The 27,861-nt window shown below is 41.2% G+C and overlaps 1 protein-coding gene across 1 annotated transcript; it reads left to right on the top strand.

The window, feature by feature from the left end:
• Positions 1–7,099: 7,099 nt before the first annotated feature.
• On the top strand, positions 7,100–27,554 carry LOC104234268 (UDP-glycosyltransferase 74E2-like). The gene is made up of 2 exons (XM_009787804.2): positions 7,100–7,810; positions 26,678–27,554. Exons 1-2 carry the CDS (start codon positions 7,172–7,174, stop codon positions 27,383–27,385), a joined length of 1,347 nt encoding a protein of 448 aa, XP_009786106.2. The 5' UTR covers positions 7,100–7,171; the 3' UTR covers positions 27,386–27,554.
• Positions 27,555–27,861: the final 307 nt, after the last annotated feature.

The raw sequence follows: 27,861 nt of genomic DNA on the forward strand, positions 1-27,861 counted from the left end.
CATATGTGAGAGAATAGAATAACATAAGTTTAGTACTCGGATCAACAAAGTCACATGACAAGAATTTCAAGAATATAAAGTTTTTCCTAAAGGTTCTGCAGCCTCTCAAGGATAAATACAGACGACTCCGTACCGATCCGCGAGACTCTACTAAACATGCTCATGACTCTGAGACCTATGTAACCTAGGCTATAATACCAACTTGTCACGATCCTAGTCCCGGACCTGGTCGTGATGGCACCTCTCGTGAAGACAAAGCCAGCCGACACTACCATTTCAGTATTTAAGAGTTAAGCATTAAGAAACAGTCTAAGCATGATCAAATAAACCAATGTTTAAGCAGTTAATAGCATAATTCGCGAAAATAACCCAACACAGCCTGATACCAGGGTGTCACTAGTCATGAGCATCTAAACAATTCGGGATAATCAGAGAAAACTACAGAGTTTGATATAGTAACTAAAAACATGGAGAAAAAATATAGGGAGAAACTCCGGGCTGCAAACGCCGACATCTACCTAGAGACTCCTCGGATCCGCCTGAGTTGGGAAGATCAGCACATATGCATGAATCTACACACGTGGTGCAAGGAGTAAAGTGAGTACTCCAACTCAGTGAGTAATAACCATAAATAAAGACTGAAAGAAGGAAATCACGTAAAACACATTAACAGACTATAATGAAGCATTAAAATCAGTAAAAGATATGTGAAAGTCATTTAGCGCAATTAAACTTCATGAAAACCTTTTTGAACATTTAAAAAGGTAAAGGATAGGCAATTAAGAAAATAAACACATAAAGGTTCTCCCTCGGGCACAATATCAACAAATCCGCCCCTCAGGCAATATCTCAGAACAATGTCAGCCCCTCGGGCTATATCTCACATCACAATGGGTACCCGCGCTCACTGGGTGTGTGCAGACTCCTGGAGGGGCCCCTTACGGCCCAAGCACAATATCAAACCATCTCGTGGCATCATCACTAGGATCTCGACCTCATATCAATCAAGCCACATCGTGGTGTACATACCTCAGGCCTTCGGCCTCATAATCAATATAAAATGTTTCCTCACAACATAGGCCCTCGATCCTACTCAGTCAAAATCCTCACAAACAACTTGGGGAATAGTATAACATGATTCTCAGCCCAAAATATCATTTAAAAGATCATTTAAGTGTTAAAACAGAGTAAACATGGCTGAGTACGAAAATAGTAAAATATAACATGACCGAGTTCAAGTATAAAGTCAAAACAATGAGGAAATATCAATAAAAGTCCCCTAAGGGTTCAAATAGTTGGCATTCAGCCTAAATAATGATGATAGCAAATAGATTTCAGTCCAATACGCGGTAAAATAGTTATTCGGGACGGACTAAGTCACAATCCCCAACAGTGCATGACCCCACGCTCGTCATCTAGCATGTGCGTCACTTCAATATAGAACAACAATGTGAAATCCGGGGTTTCATACCCTCAGAACATCATTTACAATCATTACTCACCTCAATCCTATCAAATCTCTAGCTCACGATAACCTTGCCCCTCGAATCGGCCTCCACTCACATCGAATATATCAAAAATCAGAACGAGAACGTTAAAATACGCCTAAGGGAATGAAGCCCAAGTGAAAATAATCAATTTACAACATAAATTCCGAAATTACCAAAACCCGACCCTCGGGCCCATGTCTTGGAATTCGATAATTTTTACATCAATAGATTCCTTATCTCCCAACGATTCCATACATATCAAAAGTTCTGAAATCCGAACTCAAATGTTCCTTCAAATCCTCAATCAAAGGTCTAAATTTCCAAGCCCTAGTTCTTAAATGTTTGGCTTAATTTCCATGATTATTTAGGTGGAATTCACATTAGAATCGAGTTTTAAGTCCAACAATCTTACCTCCAAGTGATTCCCCTTGAATCCCCTTCAAAAAGCTCCAAAAATGACCAACAATGGAAGAAATAAACCCCAAAATTGCGGACAAGACGAATATTTAAACATTCTGCCCAAGCCTTAATTCCTTCTTTGCGAATGCGGTCAACGCCTCACGTTCGCAAAGCACAAAATGACTTTGACCAAAAATCTTCTTACACGAATGCGACATACCCATCGCGAACACGATGGTTCCTCAGACTAACTCTTCACAAAGTCACTCCCTCTCTCGCGAACGCGATGAACAACTTGACCTCAAACCCAGTTAACCAATTTCCTCTACGCGAACGCACTCCCTCTCTCGCGAATGCGATGCACAAACATCCAGCCCTTCACAAATGCATAGCGTTCCTCGCGAACGCGAATGCTTAAATCCCATCCTTCATCAACTAACCCTTCACGAATGCGAGGACCCACTCGCGAATGCAAAGGTCTAAATCTTTTGCAACACACAACAATTTTCTACAGTTTTAAACATCATGAAATAGTCCGATTGACTACCCGAAACTCACCTGAGGCCCCCGGGACCTCAACAAAACATACCAACATATCCCATAACCTCATTCAAACTTGCTCCAACTTTTAGAACACTCAAAACAACATTAAAACACTAAATTCGCATCGGATTCAAGCCTAAGAATTCCAAAATTTTCTAAATTACGCTTTTGATAAAAAACCCAACCAATCCACATCCGAATGACCTGAAATTTGTCATATACATCCCAAATGACACAATGGAACTATTGAAACTCTCAAAATTCCATTCCGACCCCTATATCAAAATCTCACCTACCAACCGAAAATTGCCAAAAATCCAATTTCGCCAATTCAAGCCTAAATCTACTCTGGACCTCCAAAACTCATTCCGATCATGATCCTAAGTCCCTAATAACCTCTCGAAGCTAACCGACCCATCGGAACTCACATCTGAGCCCCCTAACACATAAGTAAATATCCGGTTGACTTTTCCAACTTAAGCTTCTTCAAAAGAGACTAAGTGTCTCAAACCTTACTAAATCCTTTCCGAAACCTAACCAATCAACCAGATCACATATAGAACCATTATACAAACAATAAGAAGTAGAAATAGGGGAAATGGAGCGGTAACTCATGAGACGACTGGCCAGATCGTCACATGACTTTGCTGAGCTTTTTCGATTGCCTCTTTAGCTTTAGCAATCTCAGCGTTGAGGTCAAAACCCTCCTGGTTAGCTTCCATTAAAGTCTCGAGGCGAGTATTCAGAAAATCTCTACTCACTTCAAGTGACATCTTATCCTCGAGAGCCTCATAATCTTTCTCCCACTGATCAATTTCAGTTATCAACTCCTCATTCTCTGTTTTAGAAGCGTCAAAATCTGCCTTTAATGGAGTAAGTGAACTTTCCAAGAACTTAACCTTATCAGTAGAGGCACTGAGGTCTTCTTGAGTAAGCGTTTGAACCAACTCTCATGAATAAGCCTCTTTCTGGTTAAGGAGTTCCCTCAAACTCCTTATATCCTCGGTTGCCTTTGAAAGCTACTCAGCAAATGAGGACTCAAAGATATCTTTATCCTTACTAACTTGGTTTGAAGAAGCTTTTCAATTGCTAATTCAGTGGCGATCACATGCATTTGTGGCTCTAAGGCATCCTTCTCCTCTGCCAACACTTCCTTCTCTAGTGGAAAAGAGGTAAGGGGAAACTCCTCAGAAACGGGATCAAAGGCTTCTTCACTTTTGAAGCCATGGTCAAACAGTTATTCAGCAAAAGCAGGGGGGGATCATTCACTTCTTCATCAGAAATCAGTAATGAAGCGTTTTTTGGTTCATCTAAAGGTCTGGGAGGAACAGAGCTTGATGGAGGGTAGTTTCATCATCGAAAATAATACGCCTCCTAACTTGAGGTCTATAAACTAAAGAACCCTCCTCTAGTTCTTCTTCTCCCTCAGAGCCACGAGATCCATCAACCTTCCCCTTTGAAGAAGAGCTCAAAATTCTTTCTTTAGCAAGACTCACTGTAAGTCTTGCAGATGAAACAGAAGCAGGACTAACACCACGAATAGAAAATCCTAACAAAAGAAAAGAGTCATGGTAAGAAACTCTAAAGTTAGCAAAAGAGAAAAAGAAAAAGACTAAGCTGGAAAAAGTACCGTGTGTCTTAACTTTCCACCCAAATCTCTGTGAGAGATACTTCCAAGATCTTCTCTCCATAGGGGAAACAGATAGCAACTTTCCTACCCAAACACAAAAGTGAGGGATCTTCTAGAAAACATCCATGTTGTTGAAAAAGTAGGGAAGAGTATACATGAGAATAATTTTTTAGAGAGCAAAAAGATAAGGTGCAAATACTTACGTGAACAATTCCACTTTTCTGGAAAAGACATGTTTTCTTCACCCACCAAAGTACTAGTGGGAGCAGCAATGAAGCGAGCATACAAGCCTCGATCTCTGTCATCCTCAAGGCTAACTAATACTCTCTTACTTTTGTCCACAAGGGAAAAAATTCCTTCACGAAATAGTTTAGGGGAGTAAAGATGAAGAAGATGACGAAAAGTAAAAAGCATGGAAGACAAGTTTGACAAATAACAGAGGCATGCAACAACTCTCCAAACAATAGGACCAATCTACCCTAAACACACATTGAAGTAACGGGCAATACTCAATAATCACTAGGTCAATATGAGGTTTAAGGCCTAGCGTAAAAGGATATATATAAACGAAGGAATAACCAGTTTGGTATGAGGTTATTTTCTAGTTGGTACCAGGAACTAAAATTGGGAAGTCAGGTTTCCAATAACATTCCCTTTGAACGAGAGTGAGAGGACCAGTAATAATTAGAGTTGGGTAACGATCAACACGATCAAGGGAAGCGGCCATGAAAGAAACTTGGCTCTTCATGGATTCACTATCAGTCATAAAGGATAGCTCTTGAGGAACAATTTTATTAACATCGGGTTCACATAAAGCTTCAGTTGAATCTTTATCTCTAGAAGAAGATCTTAGGGTTGCATAAGCCCTAGGTCTAGAAGAAGACGAATTGGCTGCATTGCTTTGAGATGGGGAACTACGGTTAGAAATAGAATCGAGGCTACGCAATCTACCGCCTCTTCTACTTGTAGTAGGTACATTAGAGGAAGCAAACTCGTCGACAATTACGACTTTGCGAGGATCGGGGGAAGACATGATTAACTAAAGAATCACAAGAAAAAATACAGAAAGGTGTAACACAAGAAGACAAAGGAGGAAAGGCATTAGAAAATCGGAAAAAGTGTGAAAAATTTATAAGAAGACACGACTATTGAGGTTATTATGAAGCGTCATAATGGAACTGTCACTTCGTGACTGATGTGGTTGCAGAAAAACCCTAAAAGACGCTGAAGAACTGAAGGACCAGTTGATAAAACCCACATGGCATGATCATCAAATGAAATTGATGAACATCACATTGGTTCAGAAAAGGGTATGATTACATTCAAAAAAACGGTGGCAGGGAATTCCCGCTATAAAAATTTTTTTACTTCCCCAAATATTCACTAGAGAATATTCAGGAAAGTGGGGGGATTATCTCTACTGGTGGTGAAAAAGCGCTACACGTGGAGTATTAGGCTGCTGACATGGCATAACGCGTGGAACAATAATATAGCGACACGTGGATATCTTATTTGATAGAAAAAGAAAAGGCACGGGAAGAAATACCCACGAGACGGTACCACGCCTAACAATTGGCAAAGAATGAATAAATAATAAAAAGAAGGAAATATTCATGAACCGAAAGGAATAAGGAAGGAAAATCAGAACGGATTATCAGTTATAAGTATCCAAAATAATGGGCAATCAATATCATTAATGCCGATAATGAACCCAAATTATGAGAGAAAAATCGTTACTATTGTATATTCCTATATAAGGTTACATAATTTTATTTGTAAAGACAGATCAAAAATGATATTGAAATATACACTTTACTTTTCTGCTTTCTCGAAACTCTCTACTTTGACTTTGCAATCAATTATTTCCTTAGTTATTTTTATTATATTTTTGAGAGAGTGAAGTAAAACTTGGTTATCAATAACCCGTTTTCTTCTAAAATTAGACTTTTATCAAAAGGTCTATTTTTGGTTAAACATATATATGTAGTACATGTGAGAGCAAGATATATTCTTTTACCTGCGTTTTACATTCAAATATAAATTATTGGGAGAATTTAATTAGTTGTCCTTAAATTTTATATCTCAACGAAATAATCCTATAGTCTTATAGCCATAGAGAAACATTGACATGTATAAGAGCATTATGTCAAATTATGTCTTTTCTTTCTTTCTTAATTAAACTGTCAAACACCGCTATGTAAAATGAAATGTAGAGAGTATTTAGTTTGAATATAGGACGTCAAAGGTTGGTGTTAAATCAGATTATGCGTAAGATCACATAATTTTTTCAGCATGCAAAATAGTTTTCCAAAAGTCAAATTTTGCAAAATTAAAAGATCAATGTGTCCAGAACTAGCTACTTGTATTAGAAATAAAACCAGATATCTCAAATTTAAATAACATTTTAATTTTTTTTTAAAAAACTCAGCTTTCATTTTTACCTTCTTAACTTAACCTTTTTCATCTCTACTAAAAGTAAAAGGCTCCGCCCCTTGTTCTATATATTTCCCCCCGTTAATAAGAAAATAGTATCACATAAATTATAACGGGATTGAGAATCAAATAACTCATGTAACATTGTTGGGAAAATAAATATATCCCCCCAAGAATAATATTCAGGGCAAATAATAATAATACAAGAGAATAACAATAACACCAAATCTTTTAACGGGGTAAAATATAATATCCGAACAGAGCAATATTATCATTATAATATTACAACTTAGTAGTGTCAAGAAACTACTACAACTTCAAAAGTAATAATACTCTTTATTTTAAAACACCTCATTATAATAATATCTGCGTATTATTCTCGCTGCTTTGCTTTCTAATAGCTTCTCTTTGTTTTTTTTTTGGCGTATTAAACATAGAACGAAGCTTTGCTCATTCAACAATTTGCAAATTGTTGAATTAGCCGCCCAACTTGCTTCAGCCGCCCACCTTCTATCTTCAACTTTTCAATCATTTATTTATGGGTCCCACAATCACATGTAAGTTGGACCCAGCGTTTAGTATAAAAGATGACCTAAGGTGCTATGAATATCATTCTCGCAAAAAAAAAAAAAAAAAACAAGAGAGCTAAGAGTAAAAAAAAAAAGAACTGTGGGAAATGGAAGATTTCAACAGCAAAACTCATGTTTTAGTTCTTCCTTGCCCTGCACAAGGCCACATAAATCCAATTGTTCAATTTTCCAAAATTTTGGCATCAAAAGAAGTTAAGGTGACAATTCTCACGATAGATTTCGTATGCAAAACCATGCTATTAGATTGTGGCCCATTAATAAACATTGAGTCTATTCCACACGAGGCAATACCAGGAGAAGGACTTGATAATTTTCTTGAATGGTTCCAAACATTGATGTTGGAAAAATTCAGTGGTATTGTTGAGAAATTTGGTGATTCTGAATATCCTGTGAAAATTGTCCTAATTGATTCAATTATCACTTGGATAATTGACTTAGCGCATGAGCTAGGTTTAAAAGTGGCTGCATTTCATACACAGCCTGTTGCTCTCTCTGCATTGTACTATTATATCGATCAGGAAGACTCTACTAATAAAATTCCTTTTGATGGTTCTGTTCCTGTTTCGTTGCCTTCGCTTCCGTTGTTGGAAAAAGAAGATTTGCCTTCTTTTATCCGTGAGACTGATGCATATCCTACTGTTAAAAGACTTGCCTTTGGCCAGAACTTCAATTTCAAGAAAGCAGATTGGCTTTTGTTCAACACATTTGACGCGTTGGAAGAGGAGGTACCATACAATTAATCCTTCTTTTCATTTAATAATACAGTGTTTGGTTTGTCACGCGCAAAATTTAATAAAGAAAAAAGAGTTTTTGCATGTCGTATGCGGCAAAATTAGAGGGCTTAATTTCTCACTATCAAGCCACATCGGAAGAATACCTCGAGACCCCGAAGACGTGGAGTTGCGACCGAGTCACCTCCCTTGGGGCTCGTCGAGGCCCGGCTCAAAGAAGACGAAGGTCGAGGCTGGAACAAAAAGGGGAGTTCCCAAGGCACGCGGCTAAGGCTGACAGAGGCAGCCTACCCAGAGCTTGTATCGAGGTGTCACGTCTAGCCGTCCCATCTCCATGCTCCTACAATTAATATATGTTATACTATAACCGTATTCCTCTCCAATATAAAGGGAACCCACACTACTTTGTTAGGGGTTGATGTTGCTCCAACTATTCTCCACAAGATCAATATTATCTCTCTTTTTCTTCTTTCTAACTTACTCGCTCTTACTAGCTCGAGGCCCCTCTTAGCATTCACCGTCTTCATACTTGTTCTTCATACTTGTTCTTCATTTATTGCTTGATATTGGCCATAAAGAGCCTTCTTTAATTATATTCTAACTGTTATCCCTTCCCCGGTTGCCCCCGATAGCCCGGGTTCGAGCCGGATATCGACCCTGAGGTCCCTCATTGACCGATCCGAAGCCTAGGCGGCAAGCCCCTCGGTTTGGTTACTGTCCTATTTTAACTTGCATCTCATCGTTAAACTTCATATTCTTAGCATCAACTGTTCTAACGACTAGCATAAAAATATATCACATATTTTTAGAATCCCATTTACAAATCTAATAGAGGAAAATAAAGCCTACAATATGCCCACGGAAAAAAGCGTAAGAGCCATAGTCACCAGCCAAACGAGCCTCTGGGCCGCACTCTAAAAGGTCGCAACGACTAACAGCGCAAGAGCCACTATCGCCAGCTTCAAAATTGAAAAGTTGAGGCTAAACAAGAGCTCGAGTCGTAACCCGATTCGGAGACCGGATCCAAAATAGTTAACTACACATGCCTGAGGGCACATCGTAAGTGCCATTGTCGCCAGCCAAACGAACCTCAGGGCCACACACTTAAAAGGTCGCTTTGACCCAAGGCATAAGAGCCATTGTTATCCGCCCATGCAGGCACGAAAAAACATGAGGGTCAAATAATGCTGGAGTCGCAAAACGACTCGGAGACTAAACCCAAAAATAGTTAAAATATAAATGCCCAAGGGCAAGGAGTTAGAACCGTTACCATCCGCCCGTGCAGGCACAGAAGATCGAAGGTCAAGTAAGCTCGAGTCAAAGCCTGACTCAGAGACTAAACCTAAACAGCTAGGCAAAGCACAAAAGCTCCAACACATACTCGTGTTAAAAATCGGACATGACCAAGCATGGAAGAGCCTCCAGGCCTGTCTAATGAGCTCCGGATCCATGGGGCTCTCGCCAAACACCGAAACCAGCCCGCCTGGTCGAAACCAATGCAGAAAGAGACACTAAAGAGATAAAGCTTCAAGTTTTCTTTTATTTACATACGCAAAAGGTGCGTTCTCCATATAGAAACATGCTCGACGAATGACAAATACAAAATGGAAAAATAGCGAAATCTACGCTCCACTCCAGAAGATTATGGCCTACCAGCCCCAGTTTTGCTCTCTGTGATGTTGGCAAGAAGTGACCGAGCATCACGCTCATCCTCCCTCGCATGTGATAACTCCCCTGAGAGAACAAAACCCCTGGCGCCGATCTCTTCGAGTACCTCTCTTCGGAATCTGCAACGAACATATTCCTCGATCCTCTTCTTACGATCGAGGGCCCGTTTCAACTCGGCTTAGGCATCGGTAGTGTCCTTCAAATAAATCTCCATCTCTTGATCAGCCTTGGTCCGACTCAATATTGCTTCAGCCCGAGCATCGATTATCTCAGCCTTGACCTTCGAGAGATCGGACTCAATCTTTGCGATCATATCTGCTTGAACTAAACCATTGTCACGAGCCAAGCGGAGTTGGGCCTCGAAGGAGGGAACCTTGGCCAAGGCACCCCTCTCCTCTAAAGCTTGAGCCTGCACCTGAGCCCTTAGTTCGCCATAAGCATTTCTGTCTCGGTCGGCTTCGCCCCTAAGGTACTATAGAGCCTCCGTCTTTTTCTGCAACTAAAATAGGCAAAAGGATTAACCTTAAGGGTCAAAAAGGAGAAACACATACTACGAAAGGTTACCTGCTCCATTAAATAGCTCTCGTAATTCGAGCTCCAGCATGCCTTATATCGCTAGTGCATCAAGTCAACCTCCTTCTCCTCGCTGAGGAGCCCAAGGGACTCACCCTCATCTAGAGCTTTCCGAAGCCTAGCCCCATGATGGAGAAGCTCAGACCTGAGCCTATCAAAGGCATGCAGAAGAAAAACTCGATAAAATAAATGAAGATGCGAAATGCATAAAGACTACGCCAAAACTCACCGCGAAGTGAAGCCGATGGACTTCTTTGAAGGCCGAGCATACTCCTATTTGTCCAGCCCCTCCGGCCCTGGAAGAACCAACCCAGGTCGAAGCATAATCATTCAGAGGAACCACCACTCCGGAATCGAAGACTTCGGGAACAACAGGCTCGGGTGATGTTATCCCATTTATCGCTGTCGTCCCTCAGCTCGGAGGCCAACGACTCCTCCCCCTCTCCGGAGGAAAATAGCCTCACCCCAAGGGACCCCCCGATACCTGCGATGGCAAAGCCAACACAAAATGAAGGGGAAAATGTCATCTCAAATATACAAAGACCAAGGTAAAATCAGCATACGCGCATACCTTGGTATATAGCTTCCCATTTTCCATGGGACACAACTAGCCACTTATGCTCGTCACAAGTCGAATGGATCACTAACCTTCGAACCCAGCCGGGCAAATCGATAACTTTGCCCAGCGCCCATAAAGTTGCTACAGAAGAGGAGGAAACACAATTACTCAACTGGTTCTCGCTATAAGCAAATCTAAGAAAGCACGAGACACTCTACTCATGCACGTAATTCCATCCCTCGGGAAATGGCATGAGCTCCACGGAGATTATGTCAGCCTTCCGAACCTAGATGAATCCACTGACCCACTCTTGATACTCATCTTCTTCATCATCAATAATAAAGGGAGTGGACGAATGACATCGCAAGGTTAACAGTCCTCGATGATGAAAGGGCCGGTACAGCCTGACGAGGTGGCTAAGCGTGAATTCAAGTCCAGCCTTCTCCGCAAAGAACCTCATCATCAGCACCACTCGCCAGAACGACAGATGTATCTGCGCCAAAGTAACCCGATACTTCTGGCAGAAATAAAGCACGACCCTATCAAGAGTGCTTAATGCGAAAGGGTATAAGTATACGTTCAAGAATCCATCAGCAGAGTCTGTAATACTCTCATCCGTGGAAAGCACCTACAACGCTATCCCCTCGCCCCATCCGCAGTATCTCCTCACCGTATCCAAATGTTTCTCTCTTATCAAAGACGTAGTCTTTAGAGTGAACTCCCACGGATCCTGAACACTGAGAGTGGAACTCTCCCCTCTCTGTCGTGCTGACCCCAAAGTAGCTGCCATGGCTATGGTAGAATTGACTGACTAAAGTAGGGACGTGCGCCAACACTTTTTGCGCCTGAAGAAATGAAGGACCCGATGCCAAGTTGGAAGGATAGCTATCTAAAATAATGATATCTTCCAAAGAAGCAAAAGCCGCCCCACATATATGTGGGAAATAACAACGATTCGCCTATCTTGAGTAAGCCTCGGGAGGCCAACGGCCTCGGTACAGATCCTGGGGTGGTACCTAAGCTTCGAGACCTTTATAAAAAGAAGGTATGCTTCAAGGAGCCAACTGCATCATCTCCATCCCCGAGGTGGTGCCCGATCTCGAGGACCTCCAGCAAAAAGAAGTCAGGCTTCGGAAAACCTTCAACGCCATTATAGAACTCGAGGTGGTACCCGATCTCGTGGTTTTCCTTTTTAAAACGAAAAGTAAGCACTTACAGCTACGCCCATGAAGACTCAAGGAAGGCTCAAGGCATCGCCTAAATATAGGCAACCCCTCAAAGGAAGTCTATCCACTACGCTTTAAAAGGCTATCTATATCAAGTTCAAAGTTGACCCCCTGGTACTCGAAGCTAACCTTCGCTCAGGATACCGCTCTCAAAAACATTGAAACTCAGCGTTATCTCCATGCAACTCAAAGGGCCCGAAGGCTCGAATCGATCGGACCAATTCAGGCTTGGTCCAAGGTACTATAATGGGCTCGAAAAAGAGCCATGCCAATCGGTACAAGACTAGAAAGAATGCTCGCTCCGAGTTAGATATCAGCGGTCGACAACAAAGGAAAACATTCAAAAGCCTCGAAGCGCACAAGAACATACAATAATAGGGCAAGTATCAAAAGCATGAATCAAGGAAGTATCTTTATATTCATGAATATTCATGCATAACAGCCATCGAGGGGCCCTCTCATAAGATTACAAAAGCCTACAGAGTATCTCTACACAAAAATGGAGGAGCAGAAGGATGTACATATGATGAAAACCCGAGAACCTGGTCCATCCTCTAAGGTCCATCTCTGGTATCAGCATCCTCAAGCACCGCCCCCTCGAGCTCGCATCCTCGAAGGTAATTCCTTCAGCCACCATCTCCTCTAGGTTCCCAGCTCAATCCCGCGGAAGGACCTCGCCGAGGAAAAAGATGAAGAAGAGGAAAAAGAGGTGATACATAGGAGGTAGAGAAAGGAGACATAGCCCACTGAAGCCAAAGGTTGAAGATCCGACGGACCCCAGCCTCGACGGCCAGTAGTGCCACTTTATCCTTTGGGAAAGGAAAAACCCAAGGAATGAAGTGCCACACCAGGCCTAGGTAGAAGAGTGAGCAGCGGTGCATAGTTCGAATGACTGTCTACAAAAGGGGAGAATCAATTCCCCGTCTATCATCTTCTTAGGCCAATGACAATTGCAACAACAGACGTAATTGCAACCACATCAACGATAGGATGGCATGGTCGTGCTCGACAAAGGGAAGCCCCGGCAAGAGGTCGCAACACAGCCTGTGGGAGCTCTGCCGAACAGTATTGAGGCCACGAGCCCAAACATGATGTTCAAGGATAGAGGAAGATGATAAGAAAAAAATGGGCAAATGAGCAGATGAAGGCACTTGGACAGAAAAAACAATGCCAAAGCACCCCTATTTATAGGGGGTAACGACACGGTCATCGAGGCTTTGGAAGATTGATCGACAGACGTAATTACTACATTTTTAAAGAACTGAATCGACGGCGGTGCATTCATCTTGGAGAATGGGAATCGACAGTGTATTGAATGATGTCAAATACACAAGTCTATGGGAAATCCCGGTTGTCGCAAAAGCTGGCGCCGCAGATTGTATCATTGGTATGACGTCACCGCGAGAAGCTCTTGGAGTTAGGTGTCAGAATCATATCCCATCTCTTTGTTCTGGGAAACACGGAGACTATCTATATGCGGCAAAATTAGAGGGCTTAATTTATCACTATCAAGCCACTTCGGAAGAATACCTCGACACCCCGACAACGTGGAGTTGCGATTGAGTCCCCTCCCCCGGGGCCCATCGAGGCCCGACTCAAAGAAGACGAAGGCCGAGGCTGGAACAAAAAGGTGAGTTCCCAAGGCACGCGGCTAAGGCTGACAGAGCCAGCCTACCCAGAGCCTGTGTCGAGGCATCACGTCTAGCCGTCCCATCTCCATGCTCCTACAATTAATATATGTTGTACTATAACCGGATTCCCCTCTTATATAAAGAGAATCCACACTACTTTGTAAGGGGCTGATGTTGCTCCAACTATTCTCCACAAGATCAATAATATGTCTCTCTCTTTCTTCTCTCTAACTTACTCGCTCTTACTAGCACGAGGCCCCTCTTAGCATTCATCGCCTTCATACTTTTTCTTAATTTATTGCTTGATATTAGCCATAAAGAGCCTTCTTTAATTATATTCTAACTATTATCCCTTCCTCGGTTGCCCCCGATAGCCCGGGCTCGAGCCGAATATCGATCTCGAGGTCCCTCATCGACCGATCCGAAGCCCGGGCAGCAAGCCTCTCGGTTTGGTTACTGCCCCGTTTTAACTTGCATCTCATCATTAAACTCCATATTCTTAGCATCAACTACTCCAACGACTAGCATAAAAATAGATCACGTATTTTTAGAATCCCATTTACAAATCTAATTGTTGTTACCATTTTCAAGGTAAACACACGTACTAAAAATATATCATTAAAGGCAAAATAAGAAGTTTAAAGTCAGAATTTTCAAAAATAGAAAGGAGTTATTGTCATGATCCGAATTTCCCACCGTCGGGATCGTGATGGCGCCCTTCATTGTACCCTCTAAGCAAGCCAACGTTACCGATTATTTTACCTTTTTCCTTTATCTTTTAATAGCTTACAAGTTAACAAAAGTAACTCAGCGGAATAAATGCGGAAGATTAGAATTTAACAGAATATCTTAATACAAATAACGAAACCATAATAAAATTCCACCCAAAACTAGTGTCACAAATCACGGACGGTTTACGAATATTACAAACAATGGTCTGAACAATGAAATGTACATCTGTTCGTAAGTAGATAAACAGAAAAGATATATGATAGAAAGGGACGCCAAGGCCTGCGGATGCCTGCAGGACTACCTCGGATCTCCACAAGACTGAAGGCAGCTACCCAAGTCTACTCACAAGGTCCGGCACTGAGATCTCCACAGAAAGTGCATAGTGTAGTATCAGTACAACTGACCCCATTTACAGGTAAGTGCTGAGTCTAACCTCGGCGAAGCAGTGACGAGGCTAGGACACGGCAAACATCGTAAACCTGTGCAGTTAATCAGTATAATAACAGAGTAACAAGTAATAAAAACTAAGAAAAAATATACCGGGGGGCAACATGCTATGGGGATTTTCAACATAAAGAATTATAGCAGTAAAGGAATTTAAATAGTTAAAACACTTGAACCGATAATAGCAAATGAACACAACAAACAGAAAATGCACGGCATCACCCTTCGTGGTTTTACTCTCAACCCTCACCATGCAAACAATAATAGAAATGTGCACGGAATCACCTTTCGTGCTTTATCACCCTTCCTCACTATATGAATAATAAAAATGTGCACGACATCACCCTTTGTGCCTTATCTCTCTTCCTCACCATATGCATCAATATAAATGTAAATGTGCACGACATCACCCTTCTTGCTTTATCACTCTTCCTTACCATATGCATAAATATGAATGTGCACGACATCACCCTTCATGCTTTATCACGTTTTCCTCACTCAGAATTTTCAAAAATAGAAAGGAGTTATTGTCATGATCCAAATTTCCCACCGCCAGGACCGTGATGGCGCCCTTCATTGTACCCTCTAAGCAAGCCAACGTTACCGATTATTTTACCTTTTCCTTTATCTTTTAATAGCTTACAAGTTAACAAAAGTAACTTAGCAGAATAAATGCGGAAGATTAGAATTTAACAGAATATCTTAATACAAATAACGAAACCATAATAAAATTCCACCTAGAACTAGTGTCACAACTCACGGACGGTCTACGAATATTGCAAACAATGGTCTGAACAATGAAATGTACATCTGTTCGTAAGTAGATAAACAGAAAAGAAATATGATAGAAAGGGACGCCAAGGCCTGCGGATGCCTGCAGGACTACCTCGGATCTCCACAAGACTGAAGGCAGCTACCCAAGTCTGCTCACAAGGTCCGGCACCGAGATCTTCACAGAAAGTGTATAGTGTAGTATCAGTACAACTGACCCCATTTACTGGTAAGTGCTGAGTCTAACCTCGGCGAAGTAGTGACGAGGTTAGGACACGACAAACATCGTAAACCTGTGCAGTTAATCAGTATAATAACAGAGTAATAGGTAATAAAAAATAAGCAAAAATATATGGGGGGGGGGGCAACATGCTATGGGGATTTTCAACATAAAGAATTATAGCAGTAAAGGAATTTAAATAGTTAAAACACTTGAACCGATAACAACAAATGAACACAACAAACAGAAAATGCACGGCATCACCCTTCGTGCTTTTACTCTCAACCCTCAACATGCAAACAATAATAGAAATGTGCACAGAATCACCCTTCATGCTTTATCACCCTTCCTCACCATATGAATAATAAAAATGTGCACGACATCACCCTTTGTGCCTTATCTCTCTTCCTCACCATATGCATCAAAATAAATGTAAATGTGCATGACACCACCCTTCTTGCTTTATCACTCTTCCTCACCATATGAATAAATATGAATGTGCACGACATCACCCTTCATGCTTTATCACGTTTTCCTCACCCAAACAGTAGAAACAATAACATCCTTTCAAGGAAATCAACAATAGAAACAATGACATCCCGGCAAGGGAATCAGCTATAACCAACCTCGTTCAACAGTTAACTTCACAAAATAAGTTTCAACTTGAGTCAATACTCAACAATGGTCAATTATCAAGAAAATATCTTGTTCAACATGGATAATCATCAATTTAAGCATAAACAGTACATAATAAGAGTCACAATAGTCATAGTATAAAACTCGCATGCATGCTCGACACCAATGTATAGATACTCGTCACCACACCTATACATCGTACTCAACACTAACACGTAGCAGATAAGACAACAACACCTATTCCCTTAAGCTAAGGTTAGGACAAACACTTACCTCGATTTCACGACCAAACTCAAGCCTCAAATACCGCTTTCCCCTTAGATTTCACATTCAATTCACTTGTATCTAGTCATAATTAACTTTATAACATCAATTATTGCTAAATAAATCAATTCCAATACATAATTATAGGTTTCCTAACATTTTTTCCAAAAAATCAAAAATCGATTCCGGGCCCGTTTGGTAAAAACTCGAGGTTTGGACCAAAACCTATTCACCCACGAGCCCAAATATATAATTAGTTTCGGAATCTGACCCCAAATCGAGGTCTAAATTCCTAAATTTATAAAATTCCCAATTCCCCCCAAATCCCTAATTTCTACCCTTAAAGAATAAGATTTAGGCCTAGAAATCTAATAGGTGTTGATGGAAAATAAAAGAAATGAGTTTAAGAACACAAACATATGATTTGGTGTTGAAATTCCTCTTCAAAAATTGCCCCAGGTCGAGTTCTATTGAAGAAAATATGAGATTATGGTCTAATCACGTGCTGGTTCTGTTTTTAAATTTGGTGGACATACCTTCATCGCGTTCGTAAGAGGCCTGTCACGATCGCGATACACAGCATCCTAAGGCTTTTGCGTTTGCGAGTCCATATACGCATTTGCATATGGCAACTCCCGCCAATCCATCGCGTTCGCGACCCAGTAGTTGCGTTCGCATAGAAGGACAAGACTCCCCTCCCCCAGGTCCCTTAACCATCGCGTTCGCGGGAGGATGATAGCATTCGCGAAGGGTACCACCTCCAGTGCTTCGCGTTCGTGTCCAGTCCTCTGCGTTCGCAAAGAAGGATACATCTGTGCACCTGGAACAGCAAAACAACAGAAATCTCTAAGTCCAAAACATCCCGAAACCTATCTGAAACTCACCCGAGCCCTTGGGGATCCAAACTAAACTTGCACACAATGAAAAACGTCAAAATAACACCTAAAACTACGAATTTAACATCAAAATCAATGAAAATCTCAAGAACTCTTTGAAGTTTCTATTTTCACAATCGAGGGTCCAAATCACGCCATATAAACTCCGTTTCTTACCAAATTTTATAGAATTAATTTAAATACAATATTAAAACTGTACCGAGCTCCGGATCCAAAATACGGGCCCGATACCATCGAAATCAGGCATAATTAAATTTCCAAAAACCATCGTATTTTCATTTAAATAATTTTCTTCAAAAATTTAGTTCTCGGGCTAGGGACTTCGGAATTCAATTTCGGGTATACGCCCAAGTCCCATATTTTTCTACGGACCCTCTGGGACCATTAAATCACGGTCTAGGTCCGTTTACCTAAAATCATGACCGAAGTCAACTTAATTCAATTTTAAAGGCAAAATTTAGCATTTTTCTTAAATTTTCACATAAAGGCTTTTCGGATATACGACCGAACTGTGCACGCAAATCAAGGAAAGACAAAAGGAGGTTTTAATGGCCTCAGAACACAAATTTGACTTCTAAAACAAGAGATGACCTTTTGGGTCATCACATTCTCCACCTCGAAAATAACCGTTCGTCCTCGAATGGATATAGAAAAGTACTTGAGTCGGTGAAAAGATGGGGATATCGACACTATATATCGGACTCGGACTCCTATGTAGCTGCCTCGACAGGCTAACCTCTCCACTGAACATGAACCGAAGGGTAACTCTTCGATCTCAACTAACGAACCTGTCGGTCTAGAATGGCTACCGGCTCCTCCTCATATGTCAAGTCCTTGTCCAACTGGACAGTGCTAAAGTCTAACATGTAGGATGGATTGCCATGATACTTCTGAAGCATGGACATATGAAACACTGGATGTACAGTAGATAAACACGACGACAATGTAAGTCTGTAAGAAACCCCTCCCACTCGATCAAGGATCTCAAAAGGACCGTTGAACCTAGGGCTTATCTTGCACTTCTTCCCAAATCTCATCATGCTCTTCATGGGCGACACCCGAAGTAACACTCGCTTCTCGACCATGAATGCCACATTACGAACCTTACGGTCAACATAACTCTTCTGCCTGGACTGAGCTGTACGAAGCCTATCCTGAATGATCTTAACCTTTTCCAAGGCATCCTTACTAAATCTGTACCCAACAACCAAGCCTCTCCCGGCTCAACCACCCTACCGGAGACCAACACCGCCTACCCTATAATACCTCACAGGGAGCCATCTGGATGCTCGATTGATAAGTATTGTTGTGGGCAAACTCTGCTAATGGCAAGAACTGATCCCAAGAACCTCCAAAGTCAATCATACAGGCGCGGAGCATATCCTCCAAAATCTGAATAGTATGCTCGGACTGTCCATCCGTCTGAGGATGAAATGTTGTGCTCTACTCGACCTGCGTACCCAAATCACACTGTATTGACCTCCAAAAATGCGAGGTAAACTACATACCTTGGTCAGAAATGATAGACACGGTTACACCATAATAATAAACGATCTCCTGGATATAGATCTCTGCCAACCGCTTAGAAGAATAGGAAACTGCCACAGGAATGAAATGCGTTGACTTAGTCAGCCTATCCACAATAACCCACACTACATCAAACTTGCTCTGAGTCCTTGGTAGTCCAACAACGAAGTCCATAGTGATATGCTCCCACTTCCACTCAGGAATCTCAATATTCTGAAGCTTTGATGCTCGTACTTTACCTGCTAACTATTTAAACACTGAGCTACATACGCAACAATATCCTTCTTTATCCTCCTCCACCAATAATGTTGCCGCAAGTCTAGATACATCTTAGCGGCACCGAATAAATAAAATACTGGGAACTATGGGCCTCCTCTAGGATCAACTCACGAATTCCATCCACATTAGGTACACAAACTTGACCCTGCATCCTCAAAACTCTGTCATCTCCAATTGTAACCTACTTGGAACCTATGTGCCGCACTATGTCTCTAAGGACAAGCAAATAAGGATCATCACACTGTCGATCTTTGATACGCTCAAATAATGAAGAACGAGCGACTGTGCAAGCTAGAACATGGCTGGGCTCAGAAATATTCAACCTCACGGATTGATTTGCTAAATCCCGAACATCCAAAGCAAAAGATCTCTCATCGACTAGAATATATGTAGGGGTGCTCATACTGGCTGACTTCCTACTCAAAGCATCAGCCACTACATTGGCCTTCCCAGGATGATACAAGATGATGATATCATAGTCTTTCAATAGATCCAACCACCCTCTCTGCTTCATTAACTCATTCTGCTTGAACAAGTATTGCAAACTCTTGTGATCCGTGAACACCTCACATGACACGCCATATAAATAGTGCCTCCAAATCTTCAGTGCGTGAACAATGGGTGCTAGCTCCAAATCATGAACCAGATAATTCTTCTCGTGGATCTTTAACTGCCGCGAAGCATATGCAATAACCTTGCCATTCTGCATCAACACCGCACCAAGTCCAATTCGAGATGCATCACAATAGACTGTATATGGCCATGAACCTGTGGGCAACACCAACACCGGTGCTGTAGTCAAAGATGACTTGAGCTTCTAAAAGCTCGTCTCACATTCGTCCGACCACCTGAACTAGGCACCCTTCTGGGTCAACCTGGTCATCGGGACTGCTATAGATGAAAACCCCTCCACAAACCGACGATATTAACCTGCCAAACTCAAGAAACTCCAAATCTCTGTAGCTGATGTGGGTCTAGGCCAGTCCTTGACTTCCTTAATCTTCTTAGGATCTACCTGAATACCCTCTGCTGATATGATATGACCCAGGAATGCTATTGAACTCAACCCAAACTCACATTTCGAAAACTTAGCATACAACTAATTGTCACGCAAAGTCTGGAGAATGACTCGAAGATGTTGCTCGTCCTTCTCTCGGCTGCTGGAGTAGATCAATATATCATCAATGAAAACAATCACAAAGGAATTTAGATAAGGATTGAACACCCGGTTCATCAAATCTATAAAAGCTACTGGGGCATTTGTCATCCCAAATGACATCACTAAGAACTCATAATGCTCGTACCGAGTGTGAAGCTGTCTTAGGGACATCGGATGCCCTGATCCTCAGCTAATGGTAGCCAAATCTCAAATAGATCTTCGAAAATACCTTGGCACCCTGAAGCTGATCAAATAAATCATCAATCCTAGGCAATGGATACTTATTCTTCATGGTGACCTTGTTTAACTATCGGTAATCTATGCACATCGTCATCAATCCATCCTTCTTCTTAAAAACTAACACCGGTGTACCCCAGGACGAGACACTATGTCTTATAAAGCCCTTATCAAACATGTCTTGCCACTGTTCTTTCAATTCTTTCAACTCTGGTAGGCCATGCAATATGGCGGAATAGAAATGGGCTGAGTGCCCGGAGCCAAATTAATGCAAAAGTCAATATCCCTGTCGGGTGGAATCCCCGACAGGTCTGAAGGAAATACCTCATGAAACTCCTGAACAACTGGCACAGAATCTATAGAAGGAACCTTAGCACTAGAATCGCGGACATAAGCCAAATAAAACAAACACCTCTTCTCGACCATACGTCGAGCCTTCATATAAGAGATAACCCTGCTGGTAGAATGACTAGGAGTCCCTCTGTATTCCAATTGAGGCAACCCCGACAATGCTAAGGTCACGGTTTTGGCGTGACAATCCAATATGGCATCATAAGATGATAGCCAATCGATTCCTAAAATAACATCGAAGTCAACCATATCGAGGAGTAGGAGATCTACACTAGTCTCTAGACCCCTAATAACAACTACACATGAACGATAGACACGATCTACCATAATAGAATCAACCACCGGCATGGACATATATGCAGGAGAACTCAAAGAATCACGAGGCACAACCAAACATGAAGCGAAATAAGAAGACACATAGGAGAATGTAGACCACGAATCAAACAGAATTGAAACATCTCTACTACAAACCAAAACGGTACCTGTGATAACTGCATCGGAGTACTCAGCCTCAGGCCTAACTGGGAAAGCATAACATCGCGGCTGAGCCCCACCACTATGAACTACATCCCTGGGATGGCCTCCTACTAGCTGACATCCATCTCTAGTTACCTGACCTCTACCTCTAACGGCCTGACCTCCACCTTTAACACCTCGACCCCTACCTCTAGCTAGCTGAGCGGGCAGTGGAATATCCAGTTGTGGGACCATGGAATGAGAACCCTAATCCTAAAAACTACTTGAGGCTCGAGGGAAAAATCTAGCAATGTACCTCGTATCGCCACAAGTATAACAAGACTTGGCTGTTGAGGCTGTTGACCCTGAAATTGACCCTGACGGCCTCAATAACTACCCTAAAAACCCTGGAGCAGAGGTGCACTGTAGGGTAGCTGATCAAAATACTGCATATGAAAACCAAGGCCACCTGGAGCATCGTGAGAAGCCAGATATGCTGAATGAAATGGCCTGGGAGGATTGCCTCTACCAAAATAACCCCTGCCTCCAGATGAGGCACCACTAGATCTTCCAGAATGACGAGGCCTCTTGTCACACCCTTGACTGCTCCCCTGAGCTAGAACCATCTCAACCCGCCTGGCCATATTGGCCGCATCATAAAAAAAAATCTCAATCATATCTGCAATCTAATAGACTAAGCGAGTCCCTCAATAAACCTTATCACCCTCTCTCTTTCGGTGGGGAGTATAAGAAGAGCATGACGGGCCAAATAAATAAACCTCGTCTCATACTTGGTGACAGTCATAGAACCCTGCTTAAGACACTCGAACCGCCTGTGGTACTCCTCTTTCTGAGTGACGGGAAGGAACTTATCGAGAAATAGCTGAGAGAATTTGTCCCAAGTGAGAGCTGGTGATGCAGCTGGTCTGGCCAAACAAGAATCTCTCTACCATTTCTTGGCAGAACCTGACAGACGGAAAGCAGCAAAGTCGACCCCATTGGTCTCCATTTTCCCCATGTTCCGTAGAACCTCATAACAGTTGTCCAAATAGTCCTGGGGATCCTCTGAAGATGTACTACCATAGGTAGTAATGAAAAGCTTGGTGAACCTGTCCAACCTCCATAAAGCATTAGAAGACATAGCTGATCCATCACCGGACTGAGCTACAACACCTAGTGGAACTACCTCAATTGGGTGAGCTGCTAGAGTTTGAAATTGGGGAGCCACCTACTCCAGAGTTTGAGTAGCGGGAGTCTGTGCTCCTCCCCCAGCCTGAGAGACGGCTGGTGATACAAGAAGTATGCCTACCTGAGTGACACTATCCATAAGGCCCACTAGACAGACCAAAGCATCCTAGAGTGCCGGGGTAGCGATGAACCCCTCTAGAACCTGAGCAGGCCCTGCTGGAACGGCCTGGATCGGAACCTCGTCATCAAATTCTATCTGAGGCTCCACCACTGGTGTTGCTACTCTGGGATGAGCTCTTCCCCAGCCTCGACCTCTAGCATGGCCTCAGCCTCGTCCTCTGCCACTTGTAGGAGCTACCGCTGGGGGCTCAAGCTGCTGATTAGCTGATGAAGTGGTATGCGTTCTCGCCATCTGCGAAAGAATAAAGTAGAAGTTCAATTAGCATTGAAAAAGCAAACCGCACAACAGAAATGAATAGAAGTGAAACTGTTCCTAACTCTGTAGCCCCTGAGGGATAAGCACAGACGTCTCCATACCGATCTCTGGGACTCTACTAAGCTTGTCCGTGAATTGTGAGACCTAAGCAACCTAGAGCTCTGATACCAATTTGCCACGACCCGAATTTCCCACCGTCGGGACCGTGATGGCACCTAACATTGTACCCGCTAGACAAGCCAAAGTTACCGATTGTTTTACCTTTTTCCTTTTTTCTTTTAATAGCTTACAAGTTAACAAAAGTAAATTAGTGGAATAAATGCGGAAGAACAGAATTTAATAGATTATCTTAATACAAATAACAAAACCGTAATAAAACTCCACCCAGAACTGGTGTCACAACTCATGGACGGTCTACGAATACTAAAAACAATAGTCTGAAATAAGGAAATGTACATCTGTTCGAAAGAAGATAAATAGAAAAGAAATATGATAGAAAGGGGCGCCAAGGCATGCGGACGCCTGCAGGACTACTTTGGATCACCACTAGGCTGAAGGCAACCACCCAACTCTACTCACAAGGTCCGAAACCGAGATTTGCACAGAAAGTGCAGAGTGCAGTATCAGTTCAACCAACCCCATGTACTGGTAATGTGTCGAGCCTAACCTCGGCGAAGTAGTCACGAGGCTACGACACGACAAACATCATAAACACGTGCAGTTAATTAGCATGATAACAAAGTAACAAGTAATTAAAACTAAGTAGAAATGTACGGGAAGGGGCAACATGCTATGGGGATTTTCAACATAAAGAATTATAGCAGTAAAGGAATTTAAACAATTAAAACACTTGAACTGATAACAGCAAATGGACACAACAAATAGAAAATGCACGACATCACCCGTCGTGCTTTTTCTCTCAATCCTCACCATGCAATCAATAATAGAAATGTGCACGACATCACCCTTCGTGCTTTATCTCTCTTCATCACCATATGCATCAATATAAATATAAATGTGCACGACATCACCCTTCGTGCTTTATCACTCTTCCTCACCGTATGCATAAATATGAATGTGCATGGCATCACCCTTCATGCTTTATCACTTTTTCCTCACCCAAACAGTAGAAACAGTAACATCCCGGCAAGGGAATTAACAATAGAAACAATGACATCCCGGCAAGGGAATCAACTATAACCAATGTCGTTTCAACAGTTAACTTCACAAAATAAGTCTCAACTTGAGTCAATACTCAACAATGATCAATTACCAAGAAAATATCATAAGTCCTGTTCAATATGGATAATCATCAATTTAAGCATGAACAATACATAATAAGAGTCACAACAGTCACAGTATAAGATTCACTTTCATGCTCGACACCAATGTATAGATAATCGTCACCACACCTATACGTCGTACTCAACACTAACACGTAGCAAATAAGACAAAAACACATATTCCCTCAAGCTAAAGTTAGGCCAAACACTTACCTCGATTCCAAGGCCAAACTCAAGCCTCAAATACCGCTTTCTCCATAGATTTCACGGCCAATTCACTTGTATCTAGTCATAATTAACTTTATAACATGAATTATTGCTAAATAAATAGATTCCAATACATAATTATAGGTTTCCTAATATTTTTTCCAAAAAGTCAAAAATCGATCCGGGCCCGCTTGGTGAAAACTCAATGTTCTGACCAAACTCATTAACCCATTCAACCATGAGCCCAAATATGTAATTAGTTTCGGAATCCGACCCCAAATCGAGGTCAAAATTTCCAAATTTGAAAAATTTCTAATTTCCCTAAAATCCCTAATTTCTACCCTTAAAGAACAAGATTTAGGCCTAGAAATCTAATGGGTGTTGATGGAAAATAAAATAAATGATTTTAAGATCACAAACCTATGATTTCGCGTTGAAATTCCTCTTCAAATATTGCCCCAGGTCGAGTTCTACTGAAGAAAATATGAAATTTTGGTCTAATCCCGTGCTGGTTCTATTTTTAAATTCGCTAGACAGACCTTCATCGCATTCGCGAGAGGTGTGTCGCGATCGCGATACACAGCGGCCTAAGTCCTTCGCGTTCGCGAGTCCATCTACGCTTTCTTGTAAGGCAACTCCCCCCAAGCCATCGCGTTCGCAACCCAGTGGTCGCGTTCACGTAGAAGGATAAGACTCCCCTCCCCCAGGTCTCTTAACCATCGCGTTCACGAAGGGTACCTCCCCTAGTGCTTGGCGTTTGTGTCCAGTCCTCCGCGTTTGCGAAGAAGGAATTTCTCCCTCAGACAATTTTACTCTTCACGTTCGCGAGAGTTCCTTCGCGAGCGCGAAGAAGGATACATCTTTGCCCCTGCAACAACAAAATAACATAAATCTCTAAGTCCAAAACATCCTGAAATCTATCTGAAACTCACCCGAGCCCTCGGGGCTCCAAACCAAACATGCACACAAGTCTAAAAATATCTTACGGATTTGCTCGCGAGATTAAATCGTCAAAATAACACCTAGAACTACGAATTTAGCATCAAAATCAATGAAAGTCTCAATAACTCTTTAAAGTTTATATTTTCACAATTAGGGGTCCGAATCACGCCATATAAACTCTGTTTCTTACCAAATTTTACAGACTTAATTTAAATACCATATTAAACATGTACTGGGCTCCGGAACCAAAATACTATCCTGATACCATCGAAATCAGGTATCGTTAAATTTCCCAAAACCATCATTTTCAGTTATATAATTTTCTTCAAAAATTCATTTCTCTGGCTAGGGACCTCTGAATTCAATTCTAGGCATACGCCCAAGTTTCAAATTTTTCTACGGACTCCTCAGGACCGTCAAATCACGGATCCAGGTCCGTTTACCCAAAATATTGACCGAAGTCAATTTAATTTAATTTTAAAGGCAAAATGTAGCATTTTTCTTAAATTTTCACATAAAGGCTTTCCGGATATATGTCCGGACTGCGCACGCAAATCAAAGAGAGACAAAAGGAGGTTTTTAAGGCCTCGAAACACAAATTTGACTTCTAAAACAAGAGATGACCTTTTGGGTAATCACAGTTATTCTTTTTTAAACAAAGTGAAGTAACCATCCAGTGTACTGCAATAACATAAATTTAATCATTCCTTAAACATAAATATTTCTTTAGTATGCAGATATACACACACATCTTTAAAATTTCTCGATCAATAATTTTAAGATATTGGGACATGTCCTTTGATAGAAGGGTGTGGAGGTCAAGAATTAGGGTAGTAGGTAATCGAGTGTTTTGCTCTTTCTTTCTCAAACCGGTAGCATAAGTATTAGTAGAGTATACTTTTTATTCGTAGATCGCTATCTTTACCTGCTCTTTGAATTATATCTTTCGCTTTGATTTTATTAATTTCTTGTTATTTTTGTTACTACTTGTGGCCTACGCTTCTTTTCATCTAATCTCTAGTCGAGGGTCAATTACAAATAACCTATCTGCCCTCCCAAGGTAGGGGTAAGTCTGCGTACACATTACCTTCCTCAGACCCCATTTGTGTAAACTCACTGGGTTTATTATTATCATTGTTGTAATAATTTTAAGTTTTTGGTGCTGAATTTGTACAGGTGGTTAACTGGTTAAGGACCCTATATTCAATCAAAACCATTGGACCAGTTGTTCTGTCAATGTATCTTGACAAAGAATATGACTCGAGTCTAACCAGTCCACTTTATGAAACTTGTAAAAAGTGGCTAGACTCCAGGGAAATTGGCTTAGTTATTTATGTATCATTTGGAAGTTTAGTCTGTCTTGGAGAAAAACAAATGGAGGAATTAGCATTTGGATTAATAATGAGCAATTCCTACTTCTTATGGGTTGTTAGAGATACTGAAGAAAACAAACTTCCAAATGAATTCAAGTCAAAAGCATCAGAAAAAGGACTAACTGTAAATTGGAGTCCTCAACTTGATGTCTTAGCTCATAAATCAATTGGTTGTTTCTTTACTCATTGTGGATGGAATTCGACGCTCGAAGCATTGAGTTTGGGAGTGCCAATGGTGTGTATGCCTCAGTGGGCAGATCAACCAACTAATGCTAAATTTATTAGTGATATATGGAAAACAGGAATTCGAGTTAAGGCTGGAAAAGATGGTGTAATTACAAGAGAAGAAATAGCAAGTTCAATAAAGGAAGTTATGGTGGAAAAGAAAGGAGTAATGCTAAAAGAGAATGCAATTAAATGGAAAAAATTGGCTAAGGAAGCAGTAGATAAAGGAGGAAGTTCTGATAAGAATATTGAAGAATTTATTCAAGCTTGTAATGAATTAAACTGAGTAAAAGACTCAGAGAATGTCTGTTTTACTAGTGGTTTGGATTTTAGAGCACGTTTAGTTTGTTGTTTCCAATCATATTATTATGTACCGTTCTGTAATTTAAGATTATATTGAACTCTATTATGTTATTAATATAAGTCTAAATAGATAGACTCTATATATTTTGTTATTGTTGTTGTTGTTTGATTTGATTGTATTGTACTGTATAATAACTATTAGGTTGCTAAAATGCTCTTAACTACTCATGTAAATTTTTGGTTTATCCAAAATACATCTTAAAGAAAATTTAAGACAACCTTTCCCTAATGTTTAATCAATCATAATTAGACATTGAGATATTAAATTCATACAATTCATAATTAATTATTTATTTTAATTAATGTAAGTTAATCACTTGCTTTGTTTAGAAAATTAATGAATTTTTTTTAATCTTAAGATAACGGACGGCTCAAGCACATATGGGGCTTAAAGCCAAA

This window comes from Nicotiana sylvestris, chromosome 10 (assembly GCF_000393655.2).
Source record: "Nicotiana sylvestris chromosome 10, ASM39365v2, whole genome shotgun sequence".
In the NCBI taxonomy this organism is placed as follows: Eukaryota; Viridiplantae; Streptophyta; class Magnoliopsida; order Solanales; family Solanaceae; genus Nicotiana; species Nicotiana sylvestris.